Source organism: Phyllopteryx taeniolatus, chromosome 15 (assembly GCF_024500385.1).
Source record: "Phyllopteryx taeniolatus isolate TA_2022b chromosome 15, UOR_Ptae_1.2, whole genome shotgun sequence".
Taxonomy (NCBI): Eukaryota; Metazoa; Chordata; class Actinopteri; order Syngnathiformes; family Syngnathidae; genus Phyllopteryx; species Phyllopteryx taeniolatus.
Window position 1 is genome coordinate 14,169,468 of NC_084516.1, and position 17,468 is coordinate 14,186,935.

General features: G+C 40.3%; 1 protein-coding gene and 1 non-coding gene across 5 annotated transcripts in view; both read right to left on the minus strand.

Moving 5' to 3' along the window:
• Positions 1-17,468, minus strand: part of LOC133490064 (calsenilin-like) — a 75,266-nt gene that overhangs the window by 33,774 nt on the left and 24,024 nt on the right. For all 4 annotated transcript variants that reach the window (XR_009792098.1, XR_009792099.1, XR_009792100.1 and 1 more), the window contains exons 2-17: positions 12,849-12,943; positions 9,782-9,880; positions 8,993-9,170; positions 8,810-8,923; positions 8,526-8,704; positions 8,334-8,439; positions 6,152-6,276; positions 5,930-6,045; positions 4,384-4,486; positions 4,195-4,311; positions 3,974-4,119; positions 3,295-3,490; positions 3,089-3,214; positions 2,058-2,221; positions 1,806-1,986; positions 1,482-1,613 (exon numbers count right to left, since the gene is read on the minus strand). Coding sequence is in view for 1 of the 4 variants with exons in the window: in XM_061799615.1 (XP_061655599.1) it covers positions 1,482-1,613; positions 1,806-1,986; positions 2,058-2,221; positions 3,089-3,214; positions 3,295-3,490; positions 3,974-4,119; positions 4,195-4,311; positions 4,384-4,486; positions 5,930-6,045; positions 6,152-6,276; positions 8,334-8,439; positions 8,526-8,704; positions 8,810-8,923; positions 8,993-9,170; positions 9,782-9,836 (2,038 nt within the window). In the remaining 3 variants the exon portion in view is untranslated. The remainder of the gene's footprint in view (positions 1-1,481; positions 1,614-1,805; positions 1,987-2,057; positions 2,222-3,088; positions 3,215-3,294; positions 3,491-3,973; positions 4,120-4,194; positions 4,312-4,383; positions 4,487-5,929; positions 6,046-6,151; positions 6,277-8,333; positions 8,440-8,525; positions 8,705-8,809; positions 8,924-8,992; positions 9,171-9,781; positions 9,881-12,848; positions 12,944-17,468) is intronic.
• trnag-ucc (transfer RNA glycine (anticodon UCC)) lies at positions 2,914-2,985 on the minus strand. The gene has a single exon. It is a non-coding gene; the product is annotated as a tRNA-Gly (tRNA).

Genomic DNA, 17,468 nt, shown 5'->3' on the forward strand with positions numbered 1-17,468 from the left:
TGTTATTTATTTCTATAATTGTGAAAACAAATCACAATCTGTCTCATTTAAGGTTCCCACTTTTTTGGAGTGTTAAATGAAAAATTTCTAATTTAGTGTGAACATGTAAGATTAAGGTAAAGAAAATAAAGCCCAACACAGATGGTGTATAAAAGGTTTACAGAACATTCATCAAAAAATGTACCTTCTGAAGTATTTGTTGGAAAGGGGTCCAAATTGGATTCATTTGTGTTGGGAAGATTACCTTGGTAATGTAGTTGGTAACAGTTACAAGTTACCCAGCTGAAAATGTAACAGTAGTGTAACTATTTCAATTCATTTCTCAAAGTATTATAACAAATTACATTTGATCACTTTTTTTTTCTTTTCTTAATTTTGAACGAATGAATCAACAGGACCCTTGGATGTCTAAAAAAGTGGATTAAAACCACAGCTCATTATTTTGGAACCAACCAAATATTTACTCTTTACACACATAATAAACTGATAACAAAACATGATGAAATGTAAATATATATCCATCCAGCCATTTTCTGAGCCACTAGGGTCGCGGGCGTGCTGGAGCCTATCCCAGCTGTCATCGGGCAGGAGGCGGGGTACACCCTGAACTGGTTGCCAGCCAATCGCCGGGCACATATAAACAAACAACCATTCTCACTCACATTCACACCTACGGGCAATTTAGAGTCGTCAATTAACCTACCATGCATGTCTTTGGGATGCGGGAGGAAACCGGAGTACCCGGAGAAAACCCACGCAGGCACGCGGAGAACATGCAAACTCCACACAGGCGGGGCCGGGGAGTGAACCCCGGACCTCAGAACTGTGAGGCAGACGCTCTAACCAGTCGTCCACCGTGCCGCCTGTTTTGAGGTCGTATTTGGAAAAAAAATGTCATGTTTCAGACTACAGCAGAATGGCAAATGAGCTGATACAGCCAGTTACAAGCGTTTGCTTTAAAAGGAGGAAGTGATATGAAAACAAAATCTGATCTTTTTGAAATGGAATTATGGAAATTTCCAAAAGCAACTGTATCTTAATTGTGAATGGGCTTTCACTTTTCTACCTTCAAGGTACTCAAAGTGCTTTAACACTGTCTCCTTAATCACCTACTGATGATGCAGCATCAGGAACAACTGGGGGTATAATGTCTTGCTCAAGGACACTTGGATGTGGTCACAGGGGCCGAGGTTAGAAACCCACAACCTTTTGGGTTGGGAGACGACCACTCTACCACCTAAGCCAGGTTGCCCTTTTTGATAATTACACATTTTCTTCCAGTAATGTAATGGATTACAATTACATAAAGTGTCATTAAATTGCGTAATCTCGTTACATTTAATTAGTTACACCCCATCACTGGTGGCTACTGTAATAACTTCATAATGACGTGGTATAGTAAAACAGCGTAGCTTTCTTTTTTTGCAATTTGAATGCAATTTGAATGTTTGAACACTCCAGTGGATAGCAGCGACACACACATGCACCTTCCTTGCAGTCATGCTTGTTGTCGTGCAGCATGAAGCCGCTGCGGCACTGACATCTGTAGCTTCCCATGGTGTTGACACATGCATGCTGGCAACCGCCGTTTTCTTGCGAGCACTCATCCATATCTGCATACATGGGCACAAAGTTTAAACATACAGTGTGAGCACTTGCGAAATAAACACAGAGAGGAAATTACACTACTGTACATGTGCTGTCCAATTTTCAAAAGACAATAACATTTGCATTTTAAAATCAACTTAAACATACTGTATTTTGTACATCTTCGAATAGTTCATTCATCAAACATGTCACTCTACCAAAGAAGAAGTGAGCCTTGAATCCTCTTTTGGATACTGTGTTGTCAGACTTGAACTCGACCCTCATGTTGTTTTGCAGTGAGGCGATGGCCTCTGGTTTCTCCGCGCCGCAGAACTTCCCGTGAAGCTCTGAGTCTGCACTTGCGCCACTGCGCACCTCCACGTAATCATATTTGCACACCTGATGGTAGGAACTTTAACTTGTCATGGTTATAGCACATGAAGTAACACCAGTAACTTTTCCGTACTTACATCGTTGCCTTCTGTCTCAAATGCGTCAAACACCAGAGTGATCCGGTACTGGATGGGTGCCACTAGCTGCCACACACAGTTTTTGTTGGGCGGGTATTCCTGAGGCCACCCTGGGGTGGCGAGGGAGCCGGTCAGTTTGGTGATAAAGCCGCCACAGGCTGCTGCTGATGGAAGGAAATGTTACTTTTAGATTCATGAATGGGCAATACTCTCCTCCATTAAACATGCACATTTCATGATTAAAATAACTTACATTTGCTTTAGCAACTTGTAAAACCTAATAATGACTCCACTGTATTACTTTGATTTCACATACACTTTAAACATAGAGCACATAAGACTTAAAGACGGGACTTTATTTATCACATTTTACACTCACTACCTGTATAACCTGATAATAAATGAGAAAATATGTAATAACGTGGTTGTACTTGACAGTGGTGTAGAGACATGGCATGTAATTTGCTAAATAAGGTAACCAAATTATTAAAAAGAGGTTTCAGTATGATGCTGTATAGATAAGAGCGCAGGTTTATTATTGAGGTTGTTGAGTTTATATGATATAAAAGATTTTGCAGCGTGGGATAGCAATAAGGTTGAAACAAACTCGATAAATATGCTCAAATCATTGCACACAATGGCTGAGACAGGACCACAGCTGTATTAACGAGGAAATGCTTCCCTCTTGTGGAGAATATAGCACAGTACAACGTCGGTACAACGAAAGAGGTTCCTGAATTCTCATTGCAATTTAGCTAAGTGTGGATTTTGTTAAGACTTTCTATGATTAGGATACTCCTCTATTCAAACCCACACAGGAAATTTAAAAAAAAAAAAAAAAAAAAAAAAAAAAACCTGCGTTGGCCGGGAATCGAACCCGGGTCAACTGCTTGGAAGGCAGCTATGCTCACCACTATACCACCAACGCCTGACGTATGAAAGATAGTTGAAACCTCTGAGCAACTGAGGATTTGCTCGGTATTTACAGATGTTATGTCTCATCCTGAGATGATTAGAAGTCGAGTGCTCACTCTCACAGCTGGACCTGTCTGTGGCCAGTACAAATCCAGGATCACAGGCACATCTGTAGCTGCCTAGAGTGTTCAGACAGTGCTGCTCACAACCGCCATTATCAGGTCGAGAGCACTCGTCCAGCTCTGAAAGGTGAACGGCAAGGAATAGTGTGTGGCTTGATTTGCACAAATAAAAAGCAATGTTTGACGTGTGTGACCCAGACCTTTAAAGAAGCTGGCAGAGAACCCGGCCTTGTTGACCGAGACGTCAGAGGCGAAATTCAGCCACAGCTGGTTGGTGCTGCTTTTGATGTTTTCTGGTTTGTCGTAGCCGCAAAAGCGTCCGAGCAGCGGGCTGTGTGACGAGCCTCCGTCCCTCACTTCCACATAGTCATAGGCACAGCTGTCGTGACTCTCGAGCTGCAGCCAACAGCAAGATTTGTGAGGAGACCATCCACATTAAGATTTAAAGGCAATTTTGCGTCTTCAATTCACCTAAGAAGAATGTTTCTGGAGTGTGGGAGTAAGCATGGAGAGTATATGCAAACTCCACACAGGAGGGCCTGCATGAGCTGACTTCGAGACTGTGCGGCCGACATGCTAACCACTACCTAACTGCATTTTTAATTTCCTTCTCTCCTCTCCAGAAGTATTGGAACAATGATGACAATTTCCCTATCCTCAGTAGAGTTTGTCTACCAATTTACATAAAGATACCTTCTTCTTCCGTTACAAATATGCTGTCTTCTATTCCAAATAGTCAATGTATCTGATCCAGATGTACATAAATAGCTGGAAATAAAAGCTGATTGTTGATCTCTTGTAGTTATTCATCTTTTGATGTCAAACCAATAAATCAAATTGTGGCCTCACTTTTGAGAAGAACATATCTTTTGATTTTACCTCAAACGACTGGAAGGAGAGACCCACTTCATAACCCTCTGCCACTGTGACTTTCCACACACACATTTTGTTGGAGTGGTAGTCATCAGGATAATTGGGGGACTGGATCTGGCCGCTGTCCCGCTCCACATCGCCACCACAGATGGCTGCACAGAAGGGCGACACTTGAGATTTCTACCTCACCGAAGGTGACGAGTGCGGCCGCATCATGCGCGCTGTACCTTCGTAGACGGCTGAGAAGCCTCGACCCACCCAGCTACTGCTGCTCCTGAATTCAATCCAAAGTTGACTGTCACTTGAGACAATGGCATCTCGGACTGTGTCTCCACAGAAACGACCTTGACATAGCACATTACACGACCTTTTATAACTGAGTCAGGCATCGTAACAATTTCTTAACAATTAGAAACCTTTCAGTGGGGCTTTTTTGCAGAAGCCGTCTCGAACCTCCACGTAGTCATACCAGCACAAGTGACTCTTGAAGACATCCATTGAAGTAAAATTCAGAACAATCTAAATGAGAAGCAAAGGGTAGGCGCCGGTTACAATACTGTACTGTAACCTTGTAACAGTACATGTTTTTCCCCTGTTTGCTTTCCTGTCGTTCTTGTTGTTGCGAGTCATTTAGGCAAGCCAGGCTAAATAAAAGCACAGCATTGCAGGCTTTGTTCAGTAATTTGAGCTGGAGCGGCCGTTTCTACCCCTGGCATTCAGGGACGCGCTTCACTGAACTGACTGGGACCGTGTAACGTCTCCCTCTTATGGAAGTCAAATCAATTAAACATTCATGATTGATGCATTGGCACATTATCAAGTATACAATGTCGCATCCATTCAATTACAACCAAACTAATTTTCAGTCTCTTCATCATTTCTGTCTGGAGTTGTTGCGCAAGGCATACGGTGACAGTATGACACTGAAACATCCACCTCTCCCGATTGTTTTGCGCTTGTGTTTATGAGAATCACGGGTGAGATGAAGCCTATCCCAGACTTTGGACAAGAGGTGGGCTACACCCTGGACTGGTCGCCAGTCAATTGCAGGGCACATACCGTTTAGACAAACAAACATTCACATCTGTGGACAATTTAGAGTCTTCAATGAATCTAACATACATGTTTTGAAAAACTCAGGAAAACATGCCAAGATACCAACTCAGAACTTCTCAATTGTGAGGCAGAAGTGCTGAACACTGTATCACCATGCTGCCCGAGCCAAAAACAGATATGTCCAATTTCAATGATTTCCTCTGGGAATTTTTTGTTGCAAAATACAAATACTGTAAATCAGAAGTTGAACAGTGTCCTGGAAATGACTGTTTGACGCCAGACGTTCGTTCCACTGTAAGTTCAAGGCATAAAGAATGCGTTTTTCTTACGTTCACTAACCACACAATTCAATTCAAGAGCTGTATCGGAAATACAGAATACACTTTCTGTATACGTTTTAATACAGCTCTTGTATTGGATTGCATTATATGTACCACATTTTGGGAACTAAAACACTGGGTTTAAATAAATAAATAAAAAAGAAAGAAAGCTGTCTTTGTTTTTTCAACTGATTTAGGACAATTTTGCATCGCTGAATCTGAAAATGACATCCATTTTTCTTCAGGTCAGGGTTTTATGCCAAGTTGTTAACAGGTTATTAATCAAATATTACAAACTTTGCTTAATGTAAATTGCACAGTAGACATTGATAAAAGTAACTACCTGTAAATTGAATGTTACGTCACCCAATTCAGGGCATGTACCTTTCCAGCGAAAGTACATGTAAACAAAACCATGTGGCCATAGTTCAAAAAGTTGACCTGATTGAACAAAGCCAATGTGATATTTGGATTCAGCATCAAAATCATCCTAAATCAGCGAAAGAATCTTCAATAAATTTGTTATTGACCAGTGTAATAAAAATCATCAGTCAGTCAAATCGAATAAGATTATATATATGATCACCTTTTCTCCACGTGTGACAGAGATCCTCCATACACAATGAATGTGTGCAGAGTAACCATTTGGGAAATCAGGGGAGGAGAAATTTCCAGCACTGTCTTGCAAAGTCTCCCCACATCCTGTCATAATCACATAATATCACTTTAGTTGAATGAATGATGAATGTTTGATTATTTGATTATTATTATTATTATTATTATTATTTTAAAGCTCAACAACTCTTACTTGGGCATTTGTAGAGTTTGCGTGCTTGCGCAATGTCCCCTTTGCTAAGCTTGAGCCTCTGTCCAATAGAGGGCCGGCCTCCATTGACATCATAACGGGGCAAGATCGTGTCCAAGAAAACACTTCTGTGTCAAAACAACAACAACAACAATTACAAGTGAGCAATTAGAGGGTTCACACCAAAAGAATAATCGGTGTCTTACATGCAGAAGCCCTTGTTGCTTTATTGATAATCTTTTGATAATCTCTCAGCAGGTTCAGGGCTTACTCTTGTGTGGTTCCCATGGTGATGCGCCCATGAATGGGAGGCATGTGCAAACACCGGGCTCTGAATGGGGGCTTTTGGCCTTTGCCAGTCAGTTCAGTGAAGCGCGTCCCTGAATGCCAGAGGTAAAAACGGCCACTCCAGCTCAAATTACTGAACAAAGCCTGCAATGCTGTGCCTTTATTTAGCCTGGCTTGCCTAAATGACTCACAACAACAACAACAAAAATGACAGTAAAGCAAACAGGGGAAAAACACGTACTGGACAGAACATTGGCTATGAAGATCAATATTGTCCATAGTTAATGTGAAGCTAGCAAAGATCTGGCTTGGAGGGGGGGGCAACTGGTGTACATTATGTTTCCATCCCAACAAATAGGTTATTGTGCTGAATGCCTTCCAGCTGGGAAAAGACCATCGACATGCCACTCCAAGTCTGGAGTCACAAACCTGAGAGAAAATTGATATACCATCATGACTCCACTGAGATGTACAGTAATCAACTGACGTCACACAACAGCAGCAGCACCCAAAGAGACTGAATTCTTGAAAAGACTAGATAAACTGTATTCATTCGTGACTTATACTAGATAACATAAGTCAACACGACCAATTTTGCGGAGATACTAGTATGTAGATAACTATATTCTTCCTGCATTGTTATTTGTTCATTCATGTTCTATACTGCTTGTACTGTTTAGGGTCGCGGAGAGCTGGAAGCTATCCCAGCTGACTTTGGGGCGAAAAGCAGTCTACACAAAGGACCGTCACTGAATAGGAACGGAACCCACGCTGCCTGCACGTACATCAGACCAGTGAACAAATATACCATGAGTAAGGATTAGGTTATTTGATTGAAAAAAATAGACAAATGATCAAGGACATCCAAAAATGATGATACTAGTGAGAGATTGGACCAAGGATGATATTTCAGACTTCACAGGAAGCTTGAATGCAGCACAAGTAAACAAGTCGTCCAGTCATGTTGGTGGTGGTTGTGTGCAATGCAGACTGGTGAGAAAACTTGACTTTTCACATTGATAAATTAAAAGGTCCTGGTCACCTATCCAGCTCGAAACAGTCTTTTGTTTTGTTTTTTTTCAGTAATGTGATCATGCAATTATTGCATAATCCTGCAAACAAGGAACAAGGAAGGAGGAAATATAAGATTAAGTTATGAAGTTGTGAGAGAGGTAAAACTCATTCATGCGGTGATTCTCAAAGTGCTAGTGCTATGCGAGGAATCACTAAATAATATTTTGAAACGGCACATAATTTTACAGTGGTTTAAACTTTTTTTTTTTTTAATCCAGTAAAGTATATTTCGCTGGTGTCAGGCGTAATCCTCATACCTCCAAAACCATCACTTTTCAGGAACCCCTCCCCAAAGAATGTCATGTTTGTTGCTCCATAAAGCCATTTTCAACACATTACTTCGCTCTATAATTTGTAAAAATAACACACACGTGGGTACTGGCAAATAGTATAGATTTTAGAAAAATTTGGAAATTTACCCAATTTGGACAGAGGAGGTTTCGGCCCAACGCCAGCGATTTGTTCAGTACAGTTCAGTTGTATTTTAAGCACAAAACTAATTTGGATTTAATGTATTAGAACTGTTTTCAAACATTTATTTAGGAATATTTTGAATCATTATATAAGTACCGTTTTTTTACTTTCCTATATTTAAGTGTTGTGTTGATTTTCAAACTGCGCGTAATGTTTCAGTGGATTATATTTTTGGGGGACTAAAACGTGCCTCATTTTTGATTAACACTTAGGGCTACTATGTTACTATATTTGAATGTTGGCCTCGATGGTGGTACTTGGAGAGCTTAGTATTGTTTGAGGTGGTAAATGGTGTGAAAATGTTGAGCACCAATGCGCAATGCAATATTCAGCAGAATTCTGTGCAAACCTGGAGAACGTATTCCTGGCGTAATGCATGATGCTGCCGAAGTCGTACACCTCACCAAGTGAGTCAACCTCGCCCGGTTCCATTTTCAGGAAGTTGTACTCCTGTCCTGTTTATGTGCAGCCAGTCAGTGGACATAGCGGAAACATCTAGGGCTCAGGTCCATTTCAATGCAGTCAAATTTCCATTAAGTACCTTGTTGAATGTTGTCTCTGTTGATGCTCACATGCTCGTCACGGTCTGGCCTCGTGTGTTCATGCCAGAAACCAATCACGTGGCCGAGTTCATGCACCACAATGCCAAACTTATCACAGTTTTTCCCTATAGAGATGGCCTGAGGACCGCCGCCTCTCTTTCCCACGTAGGAACAACACCTGCAGGAGGAGACACTGTTCAGGGCCCCAGCCTGTAGATTGCATCTTTAAACAGCAAAAACTTGGCCCGCTTTACACTTAGATTAAAGAGGTCATCCAGTTCACCCGCAAGGTCTGTATGTGAAAACAATGTAGCTCTCTTCAGTCGTCCTCTCCGTGAATATTACACAAGTGTTCTTCTCCCAATGACGCATGGCCTGACGGAAAATGGCCCGCTGACTACCTACAAAGAAACTCTGAATCAGAGTTTGACTGCTCCAAGATGGGGCGGTCATCGTCAGCCGGAACCTACCACTGAAATTACTGCTGATCGCGTACGGTATGATGCCGTCGGGCCAAATCCGTTCAGATCTGGAGGTGGCTGCCCTCACCCTCCTTGTCCTCCTTCCGCTGTTATGCTGACGGTAGCGCTGTTTACCTGCTGCTCTCTTACTTCTGACTATCTCATTGGAAGTGGAGATGTTAACTACAGAGAAAGTGAAAGAAATCAGCAACTGAATTTGGACACAACCAGATTTAAAAATCATCATCATAAACATAAAGTATCATCAGGGATGCACCGATAACGCTTTTTTTCAGACCCAGTATGAGTACAAGTACTTAGATTTGAGTACTCGCTGATACAGTCTTGCTATTGTGATTCAAATGTCAAATATTGCTCAAAAGTACAAAACACAACACATGGTATAGGTTTCACTCAAATATAACACTTTTTGGAGTATCAACTTGTCATTACTGACATTTTAACATCCGAATGGATGGTTTTTTTGTTTGCTTTTTAACAGTCTTGCCACCCATGTCACGTAAAAATGGCCTGCAACACAAGGCATTTCAGTTATGGAGTGTCTCAGGAGTTCATCAGCCATTTTGAAGCGCATAATTTGTAATTGCCGAAAAGTGTTGTCATCCGGGCCCTTAAAGTATCTCCACATGGCTAACATGACTTCTACTCCACCTGCCCATAAGTTATATGTCAAGCTTGGAAAGTGGTATAGGTGTGTAATAACGGAGCATTTTTTTCGAGTCCAAGTACAGACGTCCAGTATCGCGGTATCAGTGCACCCCTGAATATTATACCTGAAGCTGTCTGATTCAGTTGAGCACTTTCTGTTTTGAGGGTGTCTTTAAACATGAGCAGTTCTTCTTCATCCAAGGCAATGTCTCCCAAAAAGGCAGCTGCAGGGTACAGTTAAAAGATTTTTATAAACACCAATCAGTGTGATCCCATAGTAAAAATCACAAAAATATTTTCTCTCTTTAAATGTTGGCTTCCGCTGTAAAAGATGCAGATGATTGCCTGGGGCATCGTCCACTGCTGTGAATAAAAGCTGCACTTCAAATGGACTCCTTTTCCCTCCAAAAGAAACGGTTGGCGGTTTCAATACTTTGACATCTTTAATCTACTTTATCAAGAACTATTTTGTTTGGTTTAGTTTTGTGTAATTGTGGATAACTTTGGAGGATCTGCCATCATCATCAATCTTCTTTTTTCAGCCCCATTAAAAAAAAAAAAAAAACTACACAGCATTTGAACCATTTCATGATAGAATAATTTGAGCAAAGGACCAAAGGGAAAAGCAAGAGGGGAATTCCAAATTAAATTAAAGTAGTCATCTTAAGATAAAAAAAAAGTATGTATTTTCGTGTAAAAAAAAAAAAAAAGTAAAATACCTTCAGGATAAAACTTTATTTTTTTAACTACAATGTGGGCCGATTTTGAAATGTACTGTTAAAATATGACATGCTAGCTAATAATTTTTTCCTGTAAGATTGTGACTTCACTCTAACACTATATTATTTTCGTTTTGTTTTCAGTGTGTTTGTGAAGGTCGAATTTCTGATACAGCTCTTATATTGGAGATCAGATTGAGCACTTGTCCCTAACAAAATGTGCACTGTGTGATTAACATTTATTTCCATTAATATGATCACACATCCTGAAAGAATAAATATGTCATGTGGCTGAAATAATTCCAATAGTCCATCTGTGTAACAACTTTTGATAAGGTGAAATGTCACAATGCAAAGACGGAATGGCCCATTTTTTTCAAGCAAATTCACTCATGCAAATGGTGAGCGTTAATGACTTGTCAATCCTGCAGTATGCGCGCAGCCCATGCCGTGAAGCCAATAGGGATTCTTCCAGGCTACCACTGCTGCTCCAGCCTGGCCTCAGTGACCTCCAGTCTCCAGGCAACTATTGTGGAGAAGAGTGTTGGTGTGTTTTACAGGAAGTCACGAATGGAAAGGAACCCCGAATCAACTTGAGACACCATAATTGACTAATTAAAGGTCCCCTTCCATCAGAATCTCTTTTGTCTACTGTTTTATGCATAACATAGGTCAAAATGTGTCTGTGACATGGTTTAAGGTTGACATCTATACTGTTTGTCGTTTGAATGCAAAAGCCTTTGAACACCAAAGCCGCTTGTTTGAAATTGCTGACAGCGTGACATAGTGGTGGTAATTATACTGTATTCATATATTTACAGTATATATTATATCTGACCACTTGGTGGCTCTTACCCGCCCACTCAATTCAGCTGAATGGCAGCACGGCATTTCCAGGTTTTAAGCGAGCGAGTTTCAGCTGCTGCAGGGCCATTCAAATACTATTAAGTAGAGATGTGTTGTGTTTTACAACAATACTTAACTATATTTGTCATATCTAATGTAACTGTGGTGGATGAAATAACGAAGCATGCATTCATTGTCACCAGCAATGGCGTCGCTCCGCAGCACTCTCGCCGGTCCTCCCCAGCGAGCTGCCGAGGAGAGCGCTCTTCGCCGCCACGGCGACGCCCGCCCCCCGCGGCTTCTCACAGTACGGCAAGAGTGCTGTGGAGCACTCTCTCGCCGCTGAAAAGGACCAAGGTAGCATGTTGGTGTGACGCAGGTGAGGCGAGTGCGTGTTCAGTGTGTATAAATCATTGTGAAGTGATTGGCCAGTTCACCAAGCGTTAGCTTTTTGGCCCACTAATAGAGAACGCGAGCTGGCTGAAATTGGATGTGGGTGAGATAAGAGAAGGGGGAATTTATTTTGAGCTCGTCATCTGCTCCCATTCATGTGTATTGAACTGGCCGCGATGACCAGCGCAGGTGACAATGCATGCAAGCTTCGCTATTTCATCCTCTACAGTGATATTGAAAATGACAAATATAGTTAAGTTTTGTTATGAAACAACATGTATAGATATAGACTGCATTTGAATGTGCGTTCCATGTGTATAAATAAATCCGACGATCAAACTAGTGTGGGGATTCGAGTCTGAACGAGGCCTCGAAGGATGTAACATCGATCTGGCGGATGCCGTGATATGGACCAATCAGACGCAAGCTGTTTTCCATATTTAAGTAAGGGAAGATGAGTGATCCAATCAGAGCAAAACTCATTTACAAGTTACATAATAATGAGAAATTTGAACATCTCAAGTGCCAGGTGGAATTGATCAACTCGAATAGCTTCAAAAGTGACAATTTGGGCATCTCAAGTAAATATCATGCAAACCAGATAAAAGGGCAGCAAATATGATCAAAATTAAATACAAAAACAGTGATGAAAGGGGACCTTTCAGTGTTTGGCCTATTATACCTTAAAATTATCTATTGTACTTTAAAATTTTTATAGTAAATTGATTATTATACGATAGAGTCGTAGTCGTCATAATGTAACTTTTTAATGAATAATGCTATGACTTGATTACATACATGTCAGATGTAAATGTCAATTTTGGTGCTACACTCAGAGATAAGAGCAATTTATAGTAGAGGAAGTATTTTGTTTTGGTTAACTTACTTAATTACACGAGAGGGGCATTTTCAATGAATACCTAAACCTACTCTTACAGTGTTAATCAAAACTGAACATTATCACCTTTGTAAAGAAAGACAAAATTTGTGATACAACTCTTACAATATATTGGATCTCATTAGATTTTGCAGGTTTACCTAATGTAGGTAAAGTCGATAACGTCTCAAGAAAGGTTGTTTTATTACGTTTATATACCAAAAAGTAAGTCTTAAAGTACGCAATGTCTGAGCAGAATGATACAGCTATTCAATTCCAACCTTTTTGCAATATATTAAACTGTATTAAGAAAAGAAAATACACATTATACTCAAAGATGAGCTCAATTGCTATTACCAGCTTTGCAGGGATCCTTGTAGTCAATCTCATCATCCAAGTATTGAATTTTTGGATCTGCGTACTTCCAAACAGCCAAATGAGAGACTCGCAAACTGCACAAAAATAGGTACGTAAAAGCAAAGAGCATTATTTAAAATTAAAAAAAAATCAAGCAGAAACAAACAAACAAAAAAAAAACATGGATTGCCAAAGGAAGAAAATTGACGTCAAAAGTTCCTCGACAGTGTGATATTTGAAAGTGCTGTAGTTTTTTTTCTCTTTCAGGTCTCCATTCTGCTGCAGAGATTAGTGGACATTCAGGACCGAGTGCACATGCACGCACACACACACACACACACAAACACACATACTCTTACTGCTTACACACATCTGATGGCACTCACATACTGTCAGATGACATGAAAGCAGAATATTTTAGAACAAACAATTCAAAGCATTTATTGACAACAATATAATATGAGCAAAATGCTGAATAAAATGATGACTTTGGTGTCGGCAAAATTTCATCTAAAGTTTAAAAATGACATGGGGACCCAATGGTGAATCATGACCCAAGCACAAAATTTAATTATTCATACAATTTGGAAAATAATGAATTGTTTAGCTAAATTCAGGCTGTCAGTTTGTCAAAAATTTTGAGTTATTGTAATTACCTAAAGAGAGGCAGTAAGTTGTCCAGTCGACATTATAAGTACCATTGTAACTGTCATATAACTGTGTAAAAAAGAAGGTAACTACTGCATAATACAATTAAAATAATGTAAAACTACTCACCTCTTGAGGACGCATGACAAACAATGGAGAAGGAAAAAGATTTCATTTGTTTTGGATTTGATTATTCTACCGATTGTCCGATCGATTAATTGAGTAACCGAATTTACATGAATTTTGCATTATTAAAGAACAAAATGCACATGTAGTGCATGTATTATTGTTGTCCACTAGGGGTTGTCATCCCCACGTTACATACTATAATATCTGTGACTTTGAACGTGTGTGGTTTTAAAATGTGAGGCCTGGCCTGGTGAGTGATGTGGGAGTCAGCAAATGAGAGTGTAGCGTTGCCTGGCCGTTAACTGGCTAGACTTGGCTTTTGTGATCTCAGGTTAGCGGCTTGTTTATTTAGCTTGTCACCGTTTGTTCAATGAAGCGACTGAAAGTGCACCGGTGGTGGCTGAGTCTATCTTTTGACTTGTGTGGATATGACAGTACGTCCTAATATTCAATTAGCTAACATTGATACTTTTTGTTGGTGATCGTAGATGTATTGTTGTGGTACGTTCGTTCTGGGTTTTTTTTAGGAGATATTGCACTTTATTATTCATCCATCCATTTTCCGTACCGGTTCTCCTCACTAGGGTAGCTGGAGCCTATCGCAACTATCTTCGGGCGAGAGGCGGGGTACACCCTGAACTCGTCGCCAGCCAATCGCAGTGCACTTTGTTATCTTCTTTTTAAAGTGTGAAACGATCCCAGACTTTGGACATTCGCTGTCTTTTACAGGACTCTTTTCTCCTGGCTCGCTGCCATCATGGTAACTTATTTCGACACGATGCGTAGGTCTGCGGTAACATCAGTCCGTTTGGAAAAATTATTGCTGTGAACCTTTGAGACAGGGACTTTGGTTTAACTTTTTTTGTAATCATATTATTCGAGTGCTTCGTTTAATCGTTTCAGTCCAATTTATGGTGATTGCTGTTATGTTTAAAGTGTTTTACCTTTGATTTAATTTAATGTATTTTCATTTCAACCAGATCATTTCCCATGCTGCTTCCTACTCCCATTTGATTTGTGGTTATCAATACACATTTCCTTTTTTCCATCACTGGTAACCTGTGGTCGTGTCACAAAAAAAGCCAAAGAAAAAGAAGAACACAGTTGCGGTGACGTGGAGTTAATTCTTTAGATGGTATCGGAGCTGAAGCCTGAAAAGATTTGCTGACATCACACATGATGATGGCTTGAACTCCATCGTCAATTTTTCCATTTTGGTTCAACTCACAATTGTACCTTTTGTTTATATCATGTATTGGCTGTTTGTGCATCTGAGTGACTGATTAACACTTTATTTCCGGTATTCTGATTGCACATACTGTACAAATAAAGACATCGTGTCGGTTTAGTCGAGCAGGGTAGCTCTGGTCTATCCTTTTAAATATCTCATTTGCAGTGTGCCGTGACGGTGGAAAATCACAATGAAAAAAATGTAATGGGCCATTTTTTTTCCCCCCGGTGAATTCACTCATGCAAATGGTGAGTGTAAATGAGTGTCAACTCAGCAGTGCGCTTTTGAAGCCAGAGGCATTTTACAAGCACCCACCCACCACTGCTTCAGCCTGGCCTCAGTGACCTTCAGTCTCCAGGCAACTACTGTGGAGAAGAGTGGTGCTTGTGTATTGGAACTTACAGGAAGTCACGGGTGGAAAGGAACCCCAAAACAGCTTGAGACTTAATAATTGACAAAGTCATTGTTTGGCCCATGGGATATCCCTGACATGGCAATCTTTTGATTTTGATTAAATCATGTCTGCCAAGATTGTCTTTCAGTACACACTTCAGCAGGGTACATCATGTATCAAGATTTTTAACCGATTTTTAAAATGCGAGAGACCTTAGAACATGACGAGGAAACCATTTGTGTGCTTACTGCTCTTATAGTGTGTGATGTACTCCAGATGACCAACACCAATTGTGAGTCTCCTCCGAACCAGAAGGCTGGTGTAGTACCAAGACTGACCGGTGAGAGGCCGAATGGTGCCACTGGGCATCCAACATAAAGAAGAAGAAATAGAAGAAGCTAGGCTAACTGATAGTTTTTCTAATTAGTACATTGCGGTGGTGAACTCTACTCCTTGTCATGAATGGGGGGGGGGAAGCCAATTCAGCTCAATTGTGTGTTAAAACACTTTTGTGGCAAAATGGAGTGGTGTTTCGAATATTTTGGCCCCATTTAGCTGCGTGTGTATACTTTAATACTCGAAACTACTCTCAGTATTACTCTGTTCAGTTCAAACACCACTTCAAACCTCAGCGCAATTTTACCAACGCTGTAAAACATAGACATAAACAACTGCAATGACATGCTCCTATGGTTTGTGACACTGCATAGTGTATACAGTATATGATATGAGGGCTGTCAGAAAACTTTCACAACTGGTGTCACAAATTACACGTTTTACTCTTGGAAATAATACTCTGGAGTCTAACACACTTTCCCAGCCTTCTTTGCCACACCTTCATGCACTCATGGAAGGATTCTTCAGGGATCCTCCGCAGCTCCATCGTCCATGTCTTCAAAACGGGTCTCCTTAATAATCCCTGTGGTCAGGAACTGTCGGATGCTCATGGCAATTTAAGCAGGCGCGCTGTAATTGTGGAACAGCCACGAATTGTCCTGCCACAACTCGTGCCTGTTCTCGCTCACTGCTGCAGGATCTTTTGGCAGACGTGCTGGTGGATTGTCTGGCTCACAATGAAGGGAAAACCGTGTAGCTTGTACTTTAGGTTTGAAATACAACATACCCAATATCTTTTGTGAACTTTTTTGACACACCTCATACCATAATACAGATACAGATAGACAGCTTAATGTAGAAGCAAAATACTATTTGAAAACAAAAATACTGTTGTTCCTAAATCTCAAACATCTGTTTTTACCCAATTGATGGAACAAGGACTAAGATGTAAACAGATGTTGAGCTGTGGAATACACAACAACCAGCATTAGTTTTTCATTATGTTGTGTATGCTCCCCCTGCCGTGCTGACACGTTTAATACAAAGTATTTTATTATTTTAGCTTAGTTTGCTTTTTTACTTTAGGGTAGTACAGTCTCAGACATTAATTGATGAAGAACAACACAGCTGCAGGTGTGTAAAAGCATCATCAAAACTTCTAATTTAATTAAATATATATGGGTAATTATTCATCATTGAGCATGTATGAGATGATAAATGATCCCAGAATCAACATAACCATCAGAAATTGTGCTCCCACCCTTCAATATAATATGGTGTTATGAAAATGAATGTGGACGTCAGTGGCGTCAAACTTTCCGTATGTAGCCTGTTGTGTCGCTTTAGTTTTTTTAGTTTTTTTTTTTTGTTTTTTTTTTAAAGGTGCCTATGGTGTCAACTTCCTGGGGAAATTATCTTCAGCGGGAGTTGGAATGTCTCTTTCAAGAACCTTTCTATGTGTTTGGCGTGGTTTTATAGCAGTAACTGCTTTAGACAAGGTTAATTGGCCCAACTGGTTGGCTGACTTCCGGCTGCTAATTAGCGATTTGTCTTCGACGTTAGCAATTAGCCATGAGCTAATCCTCTGGGGTCAGAAGGAACTAACCTCCTGTGTGCCTATTTCAAATGGATTAATTTGACTTTTATCCTGAACAATGAAAAATAGAACTATTACTAGTTCAGGATTTATACACCTCTTTCTCATCTTGACCAAATGGTTTTGTCTCTTTTAAGTTGTTTTTAATCACCTTCAAGTTGTCAAATTCTATGATTTCACCCACCACTCGACCGTAATTATATTGTTTTTTAAAATGTTATTTATTATTATTATTATTCGGATGAACCAACAAATAATGTTGTGCTGTGAATTGCAATGTATGTG